Source organism: Strigops habroptila, chromosome 1 (genome assembly GCF_004027225.2).
Source record: "Strigops habroptila isolate Jane chromosome 1, bStrHab1.2.pri, whole genome shotgun sequence".
Lineage (NCBI taxonomy): Eukaryota > Metazoa > Chordata > Aves > Psittaciformes > Psittacidae > Strigops > Strigops habroptila.
The window spans coordinates 91,204,105-91,226,606 of record NC_044277.2 but is presented as its reverse complement, the minus strand read 5'-3'; the positions used below and the strand labels follow the sequence as shown (position 1 = coordinate 91,226,606).

The following is a 22,502-nucleotide window of genomic DNA, read 5'->3' as shown; positions in this document are numbered from 1 at the left end:
TGTTTGTTCCTGTGGTGCGCCTGTCCAGGAACATACTGTTTCTTTTCCATGGAAGAGTTCCAGCTCTTCTCTTAACATGACAATTTACTTGATAGGACAGTAAGCAGGTAACTTCATCGTTTTGTCAAAATTATAAAATCTGGTGCTTTCTGCAGTAGTTGTTCTGCCTCTTTACATCTCGGGGAGTGGGGAGGTGGGTGGGAATCAGCAGCAATTACCTCTAGGTGGAAGCCATGAATAAAGGGTAGAAGTTACCAGAATGTGGCTTGAATTCCAAATCTTCTTGAAACAAAGTTGACGCGACTCTTCTTCCCCCCTCCCCAAAATCAATTGAAGATGGCCTTTTGTGCAGCAATGAGGTTTGTGATTAGGGACTACTTGTCAAGTTTTATTTAGATGGAAACCTGTCCCAGAAGCTTTACCTCATCTCATTGTCCTGCAGGGATGAACTTCAAATGCCAGTTTACATTTGCCTGGAACTGACCTTCTGTAATTGAAATTAACAGGGCTGTCTTATCTAAGTAGATAAACACAGCCCATTTGCAATTGTAGATTTAAATGCACTCTTTCATAGATTACCTTTGCACAGTATGGTGGTGGCCTTGAATATTTAAAGTCTCATTAACAAGAGACCAGAATTAAGCGTAAAAGTTCTTTGTGAAACAGAGGTTTTTAGATGCAAGCTGATGTTGATCTCTCCTAGGCTGGAGGAAGACTGGTACAAAGTCCCCTTTATGCCAGCATGGAAGGTACTCCAATAAAACTGGCAGGCAAAGTCTCGAAGGTTGATTAACATCCAGAGCATAACACAGTGTTATATACAAATACTCTGCTCATAAAGTAAAATAAATGGGCCATTAGTTAAGGCATTGCCTGGTGCAGAAAAACACCTTTCTGTTATGGATCTAGGTGTCTGCCTTTAACAGCCTGGAAAGCAGACTTCTTTTAGAGTAATTGTCTGACTGGAAAAAGGAGTTTTAAGATACTGTCTGTGAACTTGAATATTGAGGTTTATGGGGAAGACGCTTTTGCAGTCTTTCAATTTCCCTGGCATAGTTGGATATTGAGATAAAGCTGGATTACCATCTGGCTGGATCAAAATTATAACTGCTAAGGAAATTTCTATTTAAAGCTTCTCAAATCATTGTGGACCCAGTGGGGATAGTCTCATGAAAACTAAATTTGCAGGGAAACTTAAAAAGGAACAGACTGCTGAGAAAGACAGACTGCTTTTCAGTTTGTGCTTTCCTATTTCCAGGTGAAATTCTGCCAGTACAGACAAAGGACTTGGAAACTTTATCAAGGTTTTAGGAGGATAGCTTTGAGCTTTTGTTCAGTGACTGCTTTCCCTCCCGACCTAGGTTGACCAGGTTCTTCTTCAGGCAACAGGAACCAGAGAGTAGGCAGAAGGAGATGGTGTTTTCCCTGCTGGCTCTGATTCCCCTTAATTAGGTTGAAAGCAATGGAAAAGTACTGTTTTGATGTCCTCTTGTCACAGAAGACTTCAGTTCCCTAAAGCACTAAGCATGATAAGAAGCATCTCACTAAGTTTTAGGTTGGTTGGTTGGTTTTCTATAAAAATGAGTGCTATTTTGCAGCCTGAAGGAATAAGTTAAGGAAAAGCAAGAACTCCCCATCCCAGAGGTTTGGGAGCACGTGCTAGTGCCAAGTTCAGCAGGATTTTGGGAGTGCTTCAAGTATGAAGAAGCAGGGAGGTGCCCTCTATAGGCATATAGATTTTGTCCCAGTGTGGCCTGTTAGAAGCAGAAGAATATTTCGAAAGGCAACACCTGCGTTCATAGAGAATGTCTTGTTCTAACCCAGGTGGGGACATGCTAAATGCAAATATGACTTCAGAGGAATTAATCTGCTAATGTGTAGGAAACTTCTACTGATCATGTCAGAAATGTGCCCCTTTTTCCTTGAAAAGCTTATAGCTCGACTGAATGTAGGTACCATTTTTGAGGAAGAAACTGATTATGGCCCTTCTGATTGAGACCTTAACACAGAGCTGATGCGTTGGTCAGTGACAGGATTTCATTGCATGAGCTCACACATCCATCAGAGAACTGAGAGAAATATGCTGATGTAGTATTTAGTCAGAAACTACAGTGAATAACAAAGGGAAAGCTGCTGGAACCTCACAGATGCAGAGCTTCCCGCAGTGCACATTTTTCCCTCAAAATTCACTTGAAGTACAATCTATGTTTAAGACTACACAAGCTACAGTTTTACTTTACATACTAACCAGTGATGTGCAGCAGATGTTCCTGAACGCATTTCATGCCATCTCTAGAAACAGAGCATCTCAAGCCTGCGTAGGTCTCTGAAACACTTGACGCATGGCTTCCTTCCGAACTGCAGAGAAGCTGCTCTCAGTCCAAATTGAGCTGCGTCTGCTGCTGGTGCCTGTCGTGAGGGATAGTCCTATTTATACCACTTGCTCTCTGTGAAATGTAGGTCAGGATATTTAACTTTTGACTGCTCATAGGACAAATAATTCTGAGATACTTCCATGTTAATACCAGACAATTAGGAGTACTACCTCTCTGTTTGCCTATGCTCTTCATCCTTTGCCATCATCCTTTTTCCTCCCTTTTAACTGAAAGGAGGAAAATCTGTTTTCCTGTTTCTCTGTGTACGTTCCCTCTCCAGCTATTTGTGTTTTTCATTCTGTCTTTGTCCTCTAATTTTCTGCGCTCCCTTTGAAGCAGGAAGGGTCTGTTCCTGCTCCGTGCTATGGTGCAGAGACAACTCCAGGCTGCTTGCTGCAGGCTCAGAGTTGGAGCCATGGAGATAATGGATTTCACCCCCCCCATTTCTTCCCCCCCCCCTGCTCCTGCCACAAACTCCTGGGCTATCCAACCTAATGTGAGAACAGATTGGCCTTAGTATTTGGAGAAAAGATCTATAATAAGCACTGGGGGCATGCTGGTAAAAAGCATCAGCATGGTATACCAGCTCAGTTGGAGTACTGACTGTACATTAATTCTCTAACTTATAATTAGCTATATTAAATTCCAATTTTCTGAAAGGAACCATTATCAAATAACACTCTGTTTGAAATCTCAAAGAAACATAAGGAATGAAAGCTTAGTCCTCTTATGCTTTCATCTTTCAGAAGCAATCCATATCTCAACATCTTGACCTACATTTTCTTTTTACCCTCTCCAAGAAACATTGTGTGGATTTAATGTCTCAGAAGGGAGGTAAGAATTTTTTTTTTTTAGTGCATGTGTATGTGTTGACATATAAAGTTTGGGGAAAACAATGAGGCCTTCATGTCCCCAGTGACTTTAAAAAAAACCCCAGCCAAACCCCAAACCAAAACTTGAAAGTGTTTTCCATAGCATCTCTGAGGCAGATTTTAAGTTCAGAAAGAAATTAAACGTAAAAAGTCCACCCCATTCTTTTACAAGTGATCCGCTTTTATCTGTCTAGCTTCTGCCAAAGCCTTTCCTGATTTTATGAACCTGTGGAGAAAAAATTTGGACTCTCCTTCCTTCTTTTATCCTTCTTGCTCTTTGGGATCCAGTCATACATTTTCTTTTTACTGTTAAATGGGATGGGGGTCTTCTTTTGGTGGGGGTGGAGGGGTCAGGGAGGAGTAGTGGTGTGTTAAAATGATGGTTTTGTTCACATTGCTTCTTACCTTCACTGTGTAGCTGTTTGGTGTTACTGATGAATGGTTTTACATGAGAGTTAAATCTTGATCTGGGTGGCCCGTATGTGCCAAGAAGCAAAGGCTGTCAGTGCATCAAGCACCTGGTGCAGGTTACAGGCTGATCAGGGTCACAGCTTTGACGATGATTCCCGTTCCGTGTACTGCCCCTCTTCCAAAATGGAGCACAGCGTCCCTGTAGTGCTGCTTTCCTATTAGATTATTCCATCCTCTCCTGTTGGGAGGGTAGATCCAATACTCATGGAGTGATTGAGATCCAATACTCATGGAGTGGTTGAGATCCAATACTCAGGGAGTGGCTGACACTGTCCTTCTGCCTCATGCTGCCACCTGGGACTATGGTTTTAAAGGAGGACATTTACTCCCACTGCAGGATAAATGTTGCTGTAGCCTCACCCCATTTGGGAACAGGCAGAATTCTCCCATTTTGTTCAGTATGGGTTTTTTAGGTGTTTTTTTTTTTGGGGGGGTATGGAGGGGTGTTTGTGTATGTTAGTACTTTTAACACACAAAGTGCTAAATGCATGTTAAGCACAAACACTATTTAGTAGTCTTTGTCGCTTGAGTTGGGCTTGGTAGAGATGCCTTGAGACAGTGTAGGGAGGAAACATTCTAACTCCAGGAAGACTTTTGTTGCCCGAACTGTTTCAGTTTAATGTGTCTCCTTTAGCTTTTTATAGGGTACTGTGAATGTACAAAAGGATTCTAGTGGCCTTTTAGTTGCCCCCCCCTTTTTTTTTTTTCTCCAGTATTGTCATGTCACCTTGAAATAGAGTTATGCAGTGGTTTTTTGAGTATCAATAATGTACTTTTGGCCCTAAATCAGTTTTTTATCTTTTGTCGTAGTAATACAATGGCGAACTTCAGCATACATACAGCCTCCTGGGTGTATTTTGAAATCTCACTTACTGCATTAATACATCCTGCATTGCTGTGCTGTTCCATTGCACGTACCTCCCGTCCCTCACCCCCATTTCTCTGATGCTGTACTTAAAACAAGAAATATGCTAAGAGGTATCAGCCTTTGGTTGCATGAAGGTTGGATGGAAGGAAAATTCTGTGCAGCAAATTCTTGGGTTGAGGGGCAGGAATCGGTATTCTTAAAAAAATTGCAAGATAATACTTTATCTCCTTTGCTTTATTTTAAATACATATCACTGTATAGTCTTGTATAAGTGTGGGTTGATGGTTGTTCCAAGGTTTCTATTAGGTCAGGAAGCAGCTAATGTTGTTTCACTTCCCCTTCTGATGCCTGAAATGTGAGCAAAAAAAGCTGTTTAATAGCAGGCAGACAATTTCATGATAGTGGAATTTCTTTAACTCCTCCGGGGGTGGTGTGTCAGGAAGTCTCCTTAACATTTCAGAGCCCTTTCTCCAGCATCAGGTTTTCAAGTAGCTAGCCCCCTACCCCAGCTCTCATCTCTTCCCCCTGTGGTTTGCCCATAGAGCTCACAAAAGGGAGGTGAAAGTAAGGTTAAGCTGCTGGTCTCAAGAGCTAGAAATAGAGATGGAAATTGCTTGGCATATGAGAAGTGTTTCCTTAAAGGCTGTTACAGTGCTGATGTTTCATATGCAATGCTTTAGAGAACTGCATTAATGCTGGTAAGAATCAGTTGTCCCCCCAGTTAAAATGAGAACTGTCTCTGTGTACACTCTGGGAGGTGGCTGAAGTTTACATTATCCGACACCTTTAAGCTTGCATTGCTCTTGCCTTGGCCTGCATGTCATTCCTGCAGTGAGATCCTCGGAGCTCCGCTGACAGCCAAGTGTAGGCTTTTCCTGCTTTGTTCCCTCTCCTGATCCCCAGTCACTGCAGTGCTGGAGCGGTCTGGGAGGGCAGGGATTACTCCTAAGCACCTTTCAGCTACAGATTTATTTCCAGTGTGTTTTTTAGCACTGCACATGCCCAGCAGGTAGATGGCTGCTGTGCATCAGAGAGACGCTTGCTGCCAACCCCTGCCACCGCTGGTGGCATCGCGAAGGAGATGAGTTGGATCCTTACCTTAGGCAAAGGCTTAGTGCTCAAATAGAGGTGAAATGTCGTTGGTCCTGTGCACGCAGAGCAATTTGTTCATTCACATTGGGCTTTCATATTGCAATTGTGAGTTCAGTTTGCATTGGTTGGTCTAAACATTGTACTGTCACTGTCACAAGCCTCTTCTCCTCTGACAGTAACTCTGCAAACAGGTTACAGGGGACTGAGTCAAAATGGCAGAGTAGCTCTTCATCCTAAGCATTAAGTGTACTCCTCCAGCCTTTAATTTAAGTGAGGAAATGATACGCATTTGCTTGCCCCCACTTTAAAAAAAAACAAACCAAAAGAGAGAAAGAAAGAAGGAAATCCCTTCCCCTGGGAGGGAGTGAACAGAGTTGTGCAGGTACAGATTTGGTAGAAAGATAGGTGGGAGGTTGGTTTGGGGTTTTTTTAAGCAACCTGGTTTTGAAAATATGTTTGAAATACATTTGCTTACTGTGTGGAAAAAATCTTTTTATTACCATATTGCTACTTCACACATGAAAATCATACCAAGTAATTTTTTAAATATGTATTTTTGTAAACAATTTAGCAAGCTAGATGTAAAACCAGTGACAAGGAGGAAGGCTTGTCCCAAAAGTCCAAAGGCACAGTTTTAGAAGCTTTCAGGTGCTTGAGTTTTGGGTTGGTTTATGGTGCCTTGTAGCTGCTTTCTGTGAAGGAAAGGAAATAAACGGTATGCTGGGTAGATGGTGTCAAGGGGAAGGGTTCACTCCCAGAAAAAGCAGCTGCTGGCTTTGCCCCAAAGAGAATCTCCTTTCCCTACTAGCAGCGAGTTACTGAGCATTGGGATGAAATTCAGGGTTAGAGACAAAAGCCTGGGAAACCAATGGCTTAAAAAAAAAGTGTTTGAGAATTGCTCAGGCAGCTTTCTTCCCTCCCCTCCTCCTGGGATGTCACAGGGCCCTATGCTGGTGTGGTTGTCAAGCCTATGTTAAAGCTCCTAACAGATACTTGAGCACTCAGGCTGGCAGGGAATTGGGAATTTGGCTACAGCAGCGCCAGCACATCCCTGGCATTGGGTCGTGTTGCGGGAGGCAGTGCTGCTTGGGCTGCCTGCAGCCCAGCCGGGCTGCCTTGACCTCCTGGGGTGGGGAGGGCTGTCTGGCACATTGCTGAAGAGGGTTGTAGGTAGAAGTGATTGTGGCCTGTTTTTATTTTTTTTAAAGTCGGCAGATATTTAATTGCTCTAAACTTGGAGCTCATAATTCAAGTGCTTAGTAGAAGGAGGTGGCATGCCAGAAAGAAAAAAATCCTTGTCAGTGAAAGAGGTTGACAGCTTGACTCCTAGAGCTGGCTGATGGATGATCTTGGAGTTAGGGAGGGCATGTTCACTAGAAAGTTATTGAAAATGTTGAGTGAAAGTAATTAAAATGGTTTAATTCAAGTATCTGTCATATGTAACTTGAGTTCTTGTAGAATATCTAGTGTTTGGCTCAATTATTTTTTCCCAGGACAGGAGAATGACTTTTCCCTCCCCTCCTTTTCTTTGGCTGAAAGTTCAGAGCATCTCTAGTGCAGAGAGAGCTGGATCCATACCCGTGGCTGCTGGCTGTGCAGGAAGGTCACTGCCACTGTGTCACCAGGCTGTGGGTTCATGCAGCAAACAAGATCTTCATAGCTTGTGTCGCATCGGGGGAAAAATATTTCTCGCTGTCTGGAGAGCTGCCCATGCTACTGGCAAAAGTTATGAAAGGCAAATCCTCAATGGCATGCATTAAAACATCAAATGAGACAACACAATTAGAAGTGTGTCATTCAGCATTTGCCTTTCATGGCTTTTGTCACAGAGGGGCAGAATTAGAGACAATTAAGCAGAGGATAACCTCCCCAGAAAGGATTTGTGGCACTTCTGTCATCCTTTTGCCATCCTCCTTCCTACAGCATGCTGCTGGACTAGAACCCTCCTCCTGTTCCAGAGTCTGGTGTTTTGCTCCCTTTTGAGGTGTATGTAGAAGTCCTACATTTATTTTTCTGATGATTTAATTTGGTTTACTTGAGAAAGCAGTAACTCAGGCTGCCTGTTGTTGCAGCCTCCTGTTTGCAAACGGAGGAGGACTGGCCTGGTCCTTTGGAGGAGCGCAGAGGTTGAAGTGCCATGATGCAGGCTTAAAGCTTTCTGCCAGTTCTCTGTGCCCCTCATAAGGGCTGAGCTCCCACTGAAGGGCGCAGCGGAGGGCTGCCCTGGTCCTTGCCCACTGCTTTGCATAGGGGAAGAAGCTGGCTGTCCATGTCACTGGTTCCAGAAATGAGCCTTTCATCCCCTCTATCTGATGAGATTGTGAGCCTGGCCTGTTTGTGTGATCCCTCACTGCGTATCACTAGGAACCGTGCCTCGTTAGAGAAAAAGCACATATTGAATATTCATCAAGATGCTGTTTTGGTGGTGTATCCAGTTTCACGCAGATACCCTGTTTTCGAATTATACAGCCTGTAAAGGTTTCCTAGAAATTGTAGCAAATACAGTCAAGCCGTGCTAAGCCTCTGGGGTCTAGCTGCACATCTTTCCCTTTTCAGGCACCCAAGTATTCATTGTTAGCAGTGAGACACTGCATGCCTTTTTATTTCCCTTGTTGTTTTATTTGCACATTCATATTTTGTATTTTCTTCCAATTAGCAGGCTCTGCCTTGCTCTACTGTGTTTGCCTTCACCTTCTTTCTTCCTCCTTCGTTTATACTCTGTGGAGACACAATTGCTAATTTTTACTTTCTAGTGTAGAATAGCTGTTGTCTAGAGACATGCTCTTGGCATAGCTTTTCTTCTCATGTTACTTAAAATACCAGAACCTCTTTTTAAAATTATTTTCCATTTTTGCCTATCAGTCTAGTCCCTCGGTGCCAAGCTATGGGTATTTTTGATGTGTGGATTTTATTGTTCCTTTGTCCATCCATTCCTAGTGGAAGCTTGGCTCTGAAACAGGGTAAGGTATGTCACTGAATCTAAAAGCACATCCCTGTGATGAGGATGTGGGGAGAAATAACTGACTAGAAAAGTGCTAGTGGTGTGTTATGATTAAGATGAATCTGTAAAAGTGCTTCAGAAGGGGGAAGAATTGTCCTCCCCTGGTGCTCCCATGTAGGTGACAAAGACCTAAAATGCTGACTATCTTTCTTTACTTAGTTCTTTCTTACCACAGTAATCCATGCTCTCTCCCTCACATTTGTGAAGAACAAGCAAAAATACTTTGGAAACCAAGGCAGTGACTCTTCTCCAAGTAACTGTCAAATAGATACAAACCAAATAAAAGTGGAAGGAACAAAACATTTTAAAATTAAACACTTGCTTTCACAGGCACGTCGAGGGTTTTCTTTACTCTCTCATCTCATGGGGTGTTACCCCACTGGTTCTCCATTCAGCCATAAAATTCCCCAGAACAGGCAAGATAAACAAGACATAATGGTTTTGGCATAAACCCCAAAGAATAATTTATTTGGATGTCACTGATAATTTTGTTAATACCTGAGAATTTAGACTTTTCTTTCTCAGTGGTTATGCTGATTTTTCTATCACTAATATCCATGAACTAAATAGAGATAAATTACACTTGTAGACCTGTAATTTCAAATAAAATGCACGTTTAACTCTGTTTCCAGATTGCATATGTTATTACCAAATGAGAGAAAATGTCCTGTAGGACAGACGTCCCTGGCGTAGCTGCAAATCAAAGGGCACTTGTTCTCCTCAGGGGGAAATAAAGCCACTCTGTCTGACACCAAAATCAACACGAGGCACACGCCACTGAGGGATTTTAATAACAGCCCCATGTTGTGCTTACTGTCTGCGACCCTCCCCGTGTTTCACCATGGAGGCTGATCTCACTCACTTCATTTTTACAGGTGGGTGAGCTGAGGTGTGTGTAGGGGAGGTGACTTCTCCAGGGGCAACTGCTTAGCAGTGGCTGCTCTGTTCTTGGTGATGGTGTTCCCTTGCTGCTGCAAAGGGCTTCATGTCTTCTCCACCCACACCTCTCTGAAGAGCAAAGGTCTATAGCTTGGCATTTGGAGCCCTCATGTTCCTCTGAAGCTTTCTGACTTCAGTCAAGGGGGGGCTAGGAGGCAGAGGTGGATGCAAACTGCATACTTCAGATACTGCGATTTCTTGGCAACATGCAGGAAGAGTATGTGGTGCTCGTTTCCCCAGTGCTAACACAGAGTGCTTATGGTACTATAAAATTCACTGTGTTTCTGTTTGTCAAAACTTAATGACCTTTACACAGCCTGGTACCTACTTATTACAAAAGCTGCTGCTCTCCCCTTATCATACAGCTCCAGGGACAATTGGTAGGAGCTTGATAGCACAGTGGTACCGATATAACAGAGAGGGAGCAGCTGTTAGGGTGGTGGCCATCAGCTCTCTTTCCTCCTCTCTGTTCTGCTTCATTCAGGACAGCCCTGGCTTTTGGATCCTGGGAAACCATTCCTTGGGTCCTGTTCCCTCCCCCCCACCCCCCCAAAAAAAACCAAAACAGAGTGGGGGAAGGAAAATTCAAGGTAGTTATTTGTGGTTTTAAACTCTGACTTAGCTCTGCATTTGTAGGAAGGGGGTTTAGGAGAGAGACCTGTTTGTTCCCCTAGCTTTTTTAGAGTCTGCATTATTGCTGCTATCTCCTTCACCTGTGTATGAACACCTACCCTGCTGCTCATTCTGTTCCATCTCTCATCAGGCCACACCACCATGGAGCCCAGGCTGATGGCTTCTGTTCTGCTTTGTGAAGAATAAAGTGCCAGAAAGGGGTGGGGTGGTTCCCTGGGGGAATCAGCGGTTTGGAGATTTCATTGTGTCCTTAAAAGCAGAGAAATGTCTTTAATCAGAGAGGTGTGTCCCTTTGAATAGATATATTTAAAATAAGTCTAAAATAACAGGTCTAGACTTCAGATGAGAATTAAATTATGTTAATTTTTTTTACTGTTATACTCTTGTTTCTGTGAATTTAACCCCGCCCCCATCCAAACGAAAACAAAACGAAACACCCTTAAAAGTGTTGTGTTGAAACACCAGAACAATACAATTTCAATTAATGTTGCTAACAGGTACTTGATAATGGGCTCATACGCAGGAAACAGTCACATAAATGTCTTTGGTTGCTTAATAGCAATTTTGGATGGAGATGTAATGGGAGTAAGGAGTTCTTTCAATCTGTATTATTTAATCAGTTCTCTTTGGTTATCTTGTCTTTGACAGGCTGACAAACACATCTTGTGCTGTAATGTCAGTCATGCTTGGCTTCCATAGTAATGATGTATATCTACATATAAAAGCACTCTTCTAGTAATTTCTGAAGACTGTACAAGCTATTTGCTAACAGTTTTTGGCATAACAGTACTGCTTTATGCATATGCTCTGTTATGTACCACAATCAACCTAATGTCCAGTGGCTTGTCGTCTGAAAAGCCCATGTACTTTTAATTACCATCATGGTGGCAACACAGAGCATCATGTGGTATAAACAATGACTGTTTCATGCTGTGGCGTTTTTATTTGGAGGCAGAAAACTGTTGTGGTTTTGTGTTACCAAATGAGATCAAAATAGCATTCTCTTGACAGCTATCCTTTAAATAAAAATGGACAGGGAATTGGTATCTCTTATCCCATAGAAAAATATTTTGGTTTGTTTTGTTTTTAAATTATCTTACTATCATGAAACCCCAATTCCTTTAGTCTCTAAGACAACCACAGCATGAAAATAGGCCTTATTTTTGAGGCGTGTTGTCTGTTTAATATGTAATGTGATACCTTGTCATGCTGTGACAATGTGACAGATGGCATTTGCACTATAAAACTAAATTATCTTTTGTGCATAGCTACACAACAGCTAAATACAGTAACTCTGTACTGTATAATGATTACTGCAGAATGCAGATGTTTTAGAGATACTGCTATGTTTTAACTTGGCATCAAATGATTAATGGTTTTATTTAATGTGCCTACCACGGTTTTGGGAGTGTTTCAGCACAGAGTCTCGTATGTAAGGGTGTTTTTGGTAGAAGATAAATTTAGGGTCACAGACAACGGGATGTGAATTTGTATTGCATTGCAGATGTTTGTGTAGTACTTCTGCAAAATGGGTGAGGACTACTCATGAACAATGTTTTGCAAGTAAACTTGTGTGTTGAGAGTTATAGCTTATAATAAACTGTTAATTCCTGTGGTTATTGGGTTGAAGGAAAACAAGGTGTAGCTGAGCTGTCAGTTTATTGTATTTTGATTTTCATACAGAATAATACCGCGTGAAACTAAAGGACAGAGTAAATACTTAATGCTGAAGGAACTAATTTTTTTTCCCCCTCCATGCTTTAGGCATAGAACTCATGTTAGTGGTCTTCTGCAGTGTCGTTATACCCAAGAGTTTGTCCATGTTCAGGTGGCACAGACGTTTCAGACCGTGGTGTGGTATGGTCAACCCCCTAGCTTTCTAACGTTGCAGCTAAAGCCCTGACTTTCTTGCTTGAGTGACTTAAGCAAGTGACTTAAACTTTCACATTTGTGGCAGCACTCCTAAATGGGACAGTGCAAAAAGAAGAAAATCACTGGTATTTTTTTTTTTTTTTTTTTTAAACAAAGCTTTCCTGTACAACTCCCAAGACTGCACAGCTGAAGTTTGGACAGGCACATTACTCTAAGTGAACAAAGCTTTAGCTCCGTGCCTACGTATCTGCAATCTGTGCTGTTGCATGCCCTCATAAATATCACTGTCATCCCAGCACAGTGAGAGTGCTGCTTCGATTAATCCACTTTTTAACTTCTCGTAACTTGTGTTTGTCTGTTTTGCCAGTTGCCCTGGAAACAGCCTTTGTACCAGCCCCAAGTGATTCAGCTTGCAGGGATCACGGAGGAGCAGAAGGAGAAGGGTGCTGGGGGGAGGCAAACCAATATCTCTCAGCAGTGGGAAGTGGGTATACCTGTGTGGTCAAGAAGCACTCGGGAACAGAGTTATGTATTTCACACATAGCTGAGATCTGCCGTATGTCTCCCCTACGCTGTGTGGGTCTGCTGATGTCAGGTGCTCATCCCATAGAAAAAGCTGTGAATATAGTCATGTTGAAATTCCCCTCATTTAGGCCGGTTAATGCTTTTGATATCTCTGGCTTGTGTTTGCGTGGTGTTGACTGCTGATTTTTTCTAACATGATGGCTTTGTGGGCTGCCTCTGACTGTGAGAACTGACTGGAAATACAGTTGAATGTATCACTTAAGCTGCCTTAGGACTGGGAAATAGTGAACTAAAATAGATGTTGCTATCTTGTAAGATGGAAATGTTCATGCTCACGTGCCTGGTTGTCATTAGAGTAAGTGATGTAGAAACAGTGTTTTGGAAACATTGTGCAAGTCCTTTCACCCAACCACTGTGTTCACCTAACCACGTGATACTGAGATTTGTTCAGATGCTTCCGTTTGATTTCTTGATTATTCAGTAACTTTGATAATGAAGAACATACCAGTAATTGTAATCTATTCTTAAAACCAACTAACAACTAACCCCAAACCATTGCTTGCATTTTTTTCTGTATTCCCTTATGTTGTGGCTTTCTGCTTCTCTTTTCCTCCTCTGCTTTCATCCTATGTATTTATACTTACATGGTGTTTTACTGTATTGGTGCATTCCTAGGTACTGTGACTTCGCATCATGTGTTCAGGTGCTTCCAAGACCTGCCCTGCACATGCCTGACATCCATCTCTCCAGATGACCAGAGATGGGTTAGATCATGGCTTGAGCATAGAGTTGTAGATTGCTGCTAAAAGTATGTGTGTGTATCACCAAAAATGGTAAGGTTAGTGAATCTGTACCAATATAAATTAAGTCCTGCCTGCACTGGAATAGTAAGTCTTACTTAGTAGGCTATTATGAGAAGCAATCTGCTTGAGTCAGTGCAGGCCCCCTGAAGTAAGATTTAACCATTCTTTACACACACTGTTTTTTGTGAAAGGGACATGGCCATTGCTGGAGAAGGCTCAGCAAGACATCCTCTCCGTTAGTCACTACAGTCAAGCAGCAAAGGGGATAGTGAGCTGCAGTTGGAGCAAGAGGGAGCATGCTCTGCAAAGGTTGTAAAGCTATGATATCCGTATTCTGTCTGGGTCACCCCAGAGGGTACAGGTCAGCTCATTGCAGAGCCCTTCCTGCATGTGAAAAAACAAACTTGTAGCCACAGACAGACTTGAAAACATTCAGAGTGTGTAAGGCAAATTAAAAGGAGCTCATAGAAGTCTCTTTAATAATGACTGGGATGCAGAAGGCAGAAAGGGCTTTTCTGCTTTCCCTGCTTGTAACAGAGTGCACGTAATGTTCGCATTTGCTGCTTTTTCTCAATGCAGTTAGAAGCTGATGAGTGGATAAGTGCAAATTTTTTTGTGTGTCTTCTTAAGCAGGATGTAACTAAAATTGCAGTTTGCTATCACAGCTTATGTGGAAGTTTAAAAAAGAATGCAGCGAAACTGTGAAGCTGACATTGATGTGCCTAAGATACATTTTAGAAAGGATGTTAAGATCTCCATGGTTCAGTTTTAAGCAACCTTTTTTAATTACTACACATTAGTAATTGGCCTTTCTCTTAAAGTATCCAGTGTTGGTCAGTTAGAGCCAGGACAGTGTATTCAAGGGACCACAGAAGTCATTCGATATGTGAGTTCCTGTCTTTCTGACTTGATTAAATAATTCTCTATTACTGACTTAGTTAAAGCAGTGTTTATTCAGTGACTGTGAGCCATTCAGTGTTTCAGTTCCTTTTAAACTTTGGCAGCAAATATGTGCTGCTATATAAATTATTATTTCATGTAAGTCATTTTAATATGTGAAATCCTACCCTGACTTCTAATCCAAGTTGCTGTACTTTCAAATTTAATTTTAATGAGGTTTAGTTTTTTAAAAAAAAAAAAAATATAAAAAAATCTAATTTGACTTTTAAAACAAACACTTTATATTACAGGGATAAAGTCTATTTTTATCAACCCTGATTTATTCTGCCTTGTTATTCAGGACTTATGGTTGGTTGTGATTCCAGCTGCCAGGGGAGGAGGGAGTGAGAGCTGGGCCTGGGACAAGCCTAGTGGGCATAGGACAGGCAGCCGCTGCCAGCTCTCTGGCAGCTGAGGCTGTCACCAGCTTTGCCATGAGCCAGGGCTTGTGCATAGTGATCTACAGGTTGGAGAGCACAGCCATGGAAAAGCAGTAGAGAACTATTTGTCCTTTTGATTTTATTTGGCTCTTGCTGGCTTGCTGGTTCCTCGACTGTTGCTGGGTGCTCTGAAGTAGCCAGGCTTAAAAGAGTGGTTCAGCTCTCCAGACTATGCAAAAGAGTATTTTCTTGCTTGGTTGCTTTTCCCTTTTTATATTTACAATTGCGGCACTTGGCTTTTAAGAAACATGAATGCCTGCTGCTTCCCGTGGCTTCTTTGACTTTGGAGAGTCAAACTCTTGTGGATTGATGTGTGCCAGACTGCTCCTGCAGTGCACCAGAAGATCTGTGTGTCCCATCAGTAGCGCTGATTCCAACTCATTGATGGTGATGGGGGTGCATGAGGGTCATTTGACACAACTGTGGGGTCCCCACACCATCCTGGGGCCTTCAGACTCATTATAGCTCCCAACTGATGTGCAGAAAAGAACGTGGTTTATTGCAGTTAGAGAGAGCAGGAATGGCATTTGAAGGAAAAGGGTATCTAGGGGCAAACTGAATATGTTTGATATAAAAATGATTGAGTGGCGGTAAACTTTATAACAGCCTGCTTCAGCATGTGCTTGCTCTCCAGTGCTTGGAAGGAGGCTGTGGACTATGGCTGTCTGTGCCTTTCATCACTTCAGAGTGGATTTTGCAATTATGCTGGCCCTGAAAACCTGCAGAACACAACACCATGCCCATTATTCATCAGTATCAGTTGTAGTTTTATACCTCTGTTTTAGGGTACTTGTTTTAACTGTTTTCATTTGACAATAGCTAACCTCAGTTATCAGCAGTATTGCTGTGTTTTGGAATGGTGCTGGTTATGATGAATAATAGTAGACCAACTGATACTTTTCCTTAAGGGACACAAATCATTCTTGTCTCCCAAGTGCACTGATGGCTTGGCAGGGTGAAAGGATGAATCAAAATTGCCTTCCAAGTGCGTGCAAGTTGACAGCCCAAGAGTTGATTTTCTTGACTCATATACTTCAGGTTGCTGGATTTTAAATATGGCAAGTCTCCAAAACAAATATTGCTTTTGGAAAGACCTAATCAAATTCTGCCATAAGAGTTAAGTTACTGAGTATCAGGCCTCAAATGATACGCTTGATTTAGACTCCTCTGGAGTTCAAAAATTGGTAAATTTTATCAGTAGTGGTTTCATGGAAAAATGCAAAGCAAAAGTTGAAGCTTTTTTTTTTTTGTCTTTTTTTAAGAATAAACTTGGGCACTAGGGCTTCTAGTGAGGGTGAAATCAGCATAGGAATATAACCTATTCAATGTTTTCTAAAGGTTGCCTTCATTCCCATGGGAATGCTTTGAAGGGATGCTATCACCTCGCATCGCATCATTGTGTTACATTACAAACCCTCTTGTGGTATGATGTGCTGATACTGAAATTTGTATTATTTGTTGGGTCACAGTTTGAGAGCTCTTTAATGGAAAGGAAGTGTTGAAGGGTATTTAACAAAAAGGGAGTGGAAATGTAAATTGGGTCATTTAACTTCTCCCTGCCAGTCTTAGGCTGGCTAGAAAAGAGATTTTAATGCCAAAACTGGTGCTTAGTTTCAACCTTTGCTTTGTGGGCTCCTTATTAGGAAAAGAAAAATGGAGCTACTAGCTCTCTGCATCTTCCCCAGAAAAAATAATCCAGGCTTCTGTTTTGTAGGTAGGATTTCTAAACCAGCATACAAAAACTACAGCGTGTGGCCACCATGTAGCCACTCCTAACCCCAAGCAAGAGGAATCTGGTGTAGTTCAGAATGAATAAGAGGAAACTTTGATGGGGAAAAAGAAGAGAGTGATATGATGTAGTGATATGATGTAGACTTTGGATTAAGCTGTTTAAAAATGGGTAATCACATCAGAGTGATTAGATTGGAATCTGAAGCACTGAAAGGTTTGGAGCCCGCTAGCAGATGATGCATCGCACGCAGTCGTAGCGCCCAAACGAGCAGTGAATAAATGGCTGTGCGGGGAGGGAGCATTTGGCTGTGGCCAAGGTGCTGGGACTTGGAGCAGGCAGCTTGCCAGAGGAGGTGCCTTGCTCTTGCTTTGGTTATGCTTCAGTGTCTCTTTGAAGCTAAACTTGGTCGAATGCTCAGTTAAGCGATGAGTAAGGGCATTGATGGCACTAAACGGTGATTTTCCTGAGAGCAGGTCTGAAATGGTGTAGTGCTGATGCAGCTCTGGTGGAAAGTTCTGAACTGCTGTTATTAATAAGCATTTTTGGTTTAGCACTCTTACCAGCCTTGCTGCCTGGCATATCTTGGAAGGTGTTGGACCCTTCACTGTTTTCTAAGGTACAATTATAGAAAGGGGGACTGAAATGGCAGAGGGAGAGAAGTCCTACTAGTGTTTCTCTGAGGAAATAAAGCTGTGAAACAAAGCTTTTGGTTTTTTTTGGTGCCATTTGTGAATGTATTTTGGTGGAGAGATGAGAAAGCATTTTCCTGGATAAAACTGCAGCTCCTCTGGTAAAAAGTTTTTAAAACTCCAAGTAAATACTAAGCTGATAAAATTGATTGTAATTTTTCTCCCTGTCATCCCAGAGCCTACTGAAGAATATGTTACTGTCGTTTGTAATAGTCATACTATACCGTAGTTAGAATAGGCAAAATTTATTAAACGTTGTGCTTGTTTAGGGCCCAGTGGTGTCTTCCATCTGTGTGACTCTGCTTGTTGTAGCATTCCTGCAGAAGAGAAAAGGTACAAAAGGAAAGGTAGCTGTGGCATACATTTTCCTTGCCTTGTGTACCTTTGCTGGCAGCCTGGAATTTCTGTAGATGAGTGACACTTGGCCGGAAGAGTCGAGAAACAGACGTTTGATGTTCACCCTTTTGGGATTGAGGATTTTTGGTTTTTTTTAAGGATCATAAATTGCAGTAGTTGGAAGCAGCAGAATGAAGAGCAAGATGATGACAAATTGGACCAAATGGCAGCTTAATTTTATATTGATCTACAGATAAATGCAAAAGATTCTCATCTATGCCAGTCAACGGGAGTTCTGTAAAACAGGGATGAGTTTGACTAAGCTGTGTCCTTATTGAATGAGGGATGTGACAGGATTATAAATACTGTCACAAACACCCATAGTGTGGTTATTTGGGATCGGGGCCTTAGAGTTAACCAAATCGGAACACACAATCAGGCAGGTTTTTATGGGAGTGCCTCTGTATAAAATCAGTGTTATCAGTATATCTCTTTGCAAGATGGTTGCATTGGGTGTCAGCCGTCTATTGTTAGTGTCACGCGTGACTTTTTATGAAATCCATGTGGCACTGGTAATGCAGGGTTTGAATATTGTGTACTACTTTGTCACATTTGCAGGACTTCTCACTAATGGCCAATCTAAAGGATTAGGACCGGGATCAGAACAGCTGGAGAATGAGAAGGACGATGCGTCGCAAGTGTCCTCAACGAGCAACGATGTTAGTTCTTCAGATTTTGAAGAAGGGCCCTCGAGGAAAAGGTCAGTAGTGCATTATGATTAAAATCCAGCCATTCTGGTTTGTTCCTTTTTGCTGTAAGGTTGTGATTATGTTATCTGTAGGGTATGGCTGCACATACTGCCCTACCATAAGCAGGTTTCCAGTGTGGATTCCTTCTAGTAGCAGGGAGGGTATAGTAAATTTTGCTTCATCCATTGGTATAGATGGTTCTTACTGTTTGGGAAAGCATGGAAAAGCAGTTGTTCTTTTTACAGTAGATGATTGCTAAATTAAATGCTTTCAGACTCTTTCCCCTCTTGCCCTCCCTTCTCCTCCCCCAGCTTTGGCCTCTCAGGGATGTGTCAATATGTATGTGTGTAATTTCAAGGAAAGCATCACTAAAGTAGTTAGCGTTACGTTGTTGGTTTTAATTTTCTGTGAACGAAACCATGTGAAGTTAAAAAGGGGAAAAGAAAAAAAGAATAATACAGATGCTTCTGAGAAGAGAAACTGTATAGTAAGGCAGTGTCGTGGGTATTGGTTGCAAAAGACTACTTTGAGATATTGCTGTAGCAAGTTACATCCTCCTTCCTAAGTGCTGGTTATGAGGTCCTTGTTGAACTCTTATGAGTACCGAATGTGCAAAATGTGGGTTAAAATCGTAGGAATCCAGCCAATCTATTATAGAAAATATGCTGAGAATGCAGGAGGCTGGGAGTTGTCCTCTCTATGAAGTAAGAACTAAACCAGGCTGTCTGAAAAATATAATTTAAAAGAGAGAAACAGAAAATGCTTTCTCAGTCTTTTTCCTCCACACTCCTCAAATCCTAGTCCCAAGCCAAAATGAACCATAAAATAAAGTTCTCTCTCAAACAAAGGAAGTATTCCTGTTTTCTACACAACCTTATGGTTCCCCTGAGAAGCCTAATCGGGTAAGGAGAGCAGTGCTTTCCTGGACAACCCCCTGTTCCTGTTCCCGCATCCCCCACCACTGGTCCCCACAACATTTTTTACCCCCTGAGCAATAAACTCTGTCCTTTGAGCAAAAAAAGCCATATGCCCACTTAGCTCCCCAGTGTATCAGAATAAAATCTGTGTTATCTTCCATACTGGTAGAAACGTAAGGCTTATTGCATCCTACTGCTGGTCGGGGGAAAATATTTGTGTGTTTATTTTTGGCTTTATGAGAGAAAATGGAGGCTTGCAAATTATTTCTGCATAGAAATTTAGGTGACATCCGCTGTAGGTGTGATCCTGGGAGACAGTGATCATTGTTTCACGCTACTGTTGCTTCCATGTTATCTTAAGGAATTTTTGCTGCCTTCTGCCCTTGCGTTGTCCCCGTGTTCCTCAGCCATCCTGACACAACTGCTCTCAGGGCCACACCATGAGTAGGTTCTTGGGGCTGGTTAGGATTAAAAATAATAGTGACTGGAAGATGGATTGAGGCTTTCTGCCAGGGTTCTTTTATTTTTAACCTGCCTTAAACCATCTCTTGTTCACAACACAGCTGCAGGAGCAGCCGCCAGTGTATCTGAGGGGACATCTCCTTCCTCTCTTGGGGCTGGCAAGGGCCAGAAGGGCTTGTCCTTTTTGCTGTCCCTGCTTCTTGTGCTCTGCGTGATCCAGCTTCAGAAACGAGTGGGATTGCTAAATCACCGGTCCCAAGAAACTGCATTTGAGTATTGTGGGTGAATTTTTTTTGAGGAATCTTTGCTAGGTTTTGGCTGTGGGAATTCAGATACTCGAGAAGTAGCTGGGTGGTTCAGCCTAGTAATAGGGAACTTGGTGCCTTTGGTACTTTTCAGGTTAAAACCAAACCAAAAAAACTACCCCAAAAAACAGAAGCCAAGATGAAAGATATTTTTATGGCTTTTGTAGAAGGCAAGGCATCATTTCAGTTCTTCTTCATGCATCGTTGAAATAATACTACATTTCTTGCTGCCGTTGCTGTGAAGCAGAATGTTCCTGTTTTGTTTCCATTTACACGCAACACAGACTTTTATCTATTTTTCCTTTTTCCTCCCCCAGCTTCCTCTTTGCAGAGAGACGTCTTCTGGGCTCCTTCTCTTATGCTGTTGTGTGTTTTGATGTCATCTTCTTACTTCCTTTTAGTTTGTTTTGTTTAGCTGAATATGTAATGTTTCCTTAATCCAGGCCATCTTGGCATCTTACAAAGAGTTGTGCCAGGTATATTGGGTGGACAAAGGATATGCAGGAGGATGAGGCATAGAGATGGGACTGAAGTGGGATCTACAGGTTCACTGCCTCAACTGATCAAAATCAAACTTTTCCATTGTCTGTTCAGCTGTGTGCACAACTAATGGCACTCTTGTGCTAAAATACACGTTTGAATGCTGTACCTTTAGCATTTATTTCATGCAGGTTTCTTTTTCCCTCCACAAAACGAGTATTTGTCTTCTCAAAATACTGTGGTATATAGCTGGTGGTATATGCAGTGAAATGATTTTCGGGATTGGTGCACTTAGTGAAGCATTTGTATTTGGAACTTGCTCTATACAATACAGTGAGTTTTGAGTACCGGATTTCCTGTAGTGTTGGAATGGAGCATTATATGTCAGTTGCTATTTATTTTTTTTTTTTTTTGGCTTGTGGGGTTTTGGTGGGATTTTTTTGGGTGTCTGGCAGGAATGTTTCTTTTGGAAACTTGAACTTGTCATCTTCTAGAGGAATAGGTCATGTGTATTTCACACTAGTGATGGCAACAAAAAGAATGCTAAATAAGTAAATGTACTAAATAAGGGCGGCTGTTGTAAGAGACCCCAGTTTGTTTAGCAGTTTAAGGCTCTGGTTTGACCTTGCAGTTCTTCAGTGTAATGGCAGGCTGGTACTGTGGAAATAAAAAGTCTTCTTCCCAGTTTCTTCTTCCCTCCTCTTCCCAGCTGACATGTCTGGCAGTCTTCTGGCCCCCAGGTTGGTCAGTTCAGTGAACTCATTTGGCAGCATTCTCCTCCTGGCTAGAGCAGGTCACATTAGATAAATGGAATAGGGAGATAGGTTTATGCATGTATGCAGCATGTGTATGGTTTTTAGTTTGCATTTATAGGTGATCCAAACTCTTACAGTTTCAGAGACAATTTGCACGAGAGCCTGGACGAATATCAAGTGCCAGTTCTCATAGCAAGCTGAGTGTAGGTGAATTTGCTACCAGTTAGCATTGCCTTATGGTCTCACTATGGCAGCCATCTCTGGTGTAAAGTTTTCTTGGGTCAAAACTAGGCAGTCAATGCTCCCAGTGAGTTATTGGCCATAGGACTTGGTTGTAGATATGTATGTGCTGACAGGCGTCTGGGGGGGAGGGTAAACCCCTACCAGCCTGCCTGCTGACTGGTGAAGAGACTACTGCCAAGTATTCCTTATTTCACACATATATGCCAAGCTGCATAACACAACCGTAGCACCCCCCAACCAAGCACTGCTTCAAGTTTATCACATCTATTTTTTTATTTTTTCAGTTTCAACCCCTTTCGTAATAACATAGCTTGATTGAAGAGCTACACATGCCATAAAGAAAGGATCATGATGGGAGGAAAGAGATTGCAGTTCTGGTGAAAGTATGCTGATTTAAAATGCTGCAGATTTGGTTCAGAAACTCACTTAAATATTGTGCTTGATGGACCAGGCTTTTGAACATGGTGGACTGGTGCTGTTTAGCTTCAAATGGCTCCAACTAGTCTGTGGGTACTTTGTCAGTAATTAACACCATTTCTCTCTGGGGACTGGAGGAAGCTTCCTACACATCCACGTTTGCAGCCAATGGGTAAAGTCCCATCTCCATTTCTTTTTAACTGTAGCGTTTTAGATTGCAACAGAAATCATGGAGAACAGTATTAAAAGTGTGCAATCTGCCTTTTGTGATGCTGCAGGTTTCAGCTGTGATAGCTTGGTGGTTGTAAAGAGGAAAAGAAGTACATGCACAGCTTTGCCTCTGCAAAGTCTCCAGATCAGTCAAAAAATTGTAAGTCCTGCTTACAGAATAAATGGCATTTGGGGGGAGATTGGCAGTGGCAGTACTGGCAGGTTCAGGACTTCAAAATACTTAGATTTGTTTGAGTTTACACTTGAAGAATTGAAAATACTTGCTTTGATCTGAGCTGAGTGTATTACTAGTGACCAGGTTTGGGGGAAAGCAGGGGGTTAATCCCGAGTAGTAAATATTACTTTCAGCCAGTAAA

General features: G+C 42.1%; 1 protein-coding gene across 11 annotated transcripts in view; it reads left to right on the top strand.

Annotated features, from left to right (window-relative positions):
• Positions 1-22,502, top strand: part of JARID2 (jumonji and AT-rich interaction domain containing 2) — a 221,545-nt gene that overhangs the window by 105,376 nt on the left and 93,667 nt on the right. For 9 of the 11 annotated variants that reach the window (XR_003994398.1, XM_030506081.1, XM_030506337.1 and 6 more), the window contains one exon: positions 18,206-18,347. The exons of 1 other annotated variant lie outside the window; for it this stretch is intronic. Coding sequence is in view for 5 of the 10 variants with exons in the window: in XM_030506081.1 (XP_030361941.1) it covers positions 18,206-18,347 (142 nt within the window). In the remaining 5 variants the exon portion in view is untranslated. Of the gene's footprint in view, positions 1-12,587; positions 13,761-18,205; positions 18,348-22,502 lie in introns of those variants that run through there. One more of the 11 variants, XM_030506424.1, reaches the window with a different exon arrangement.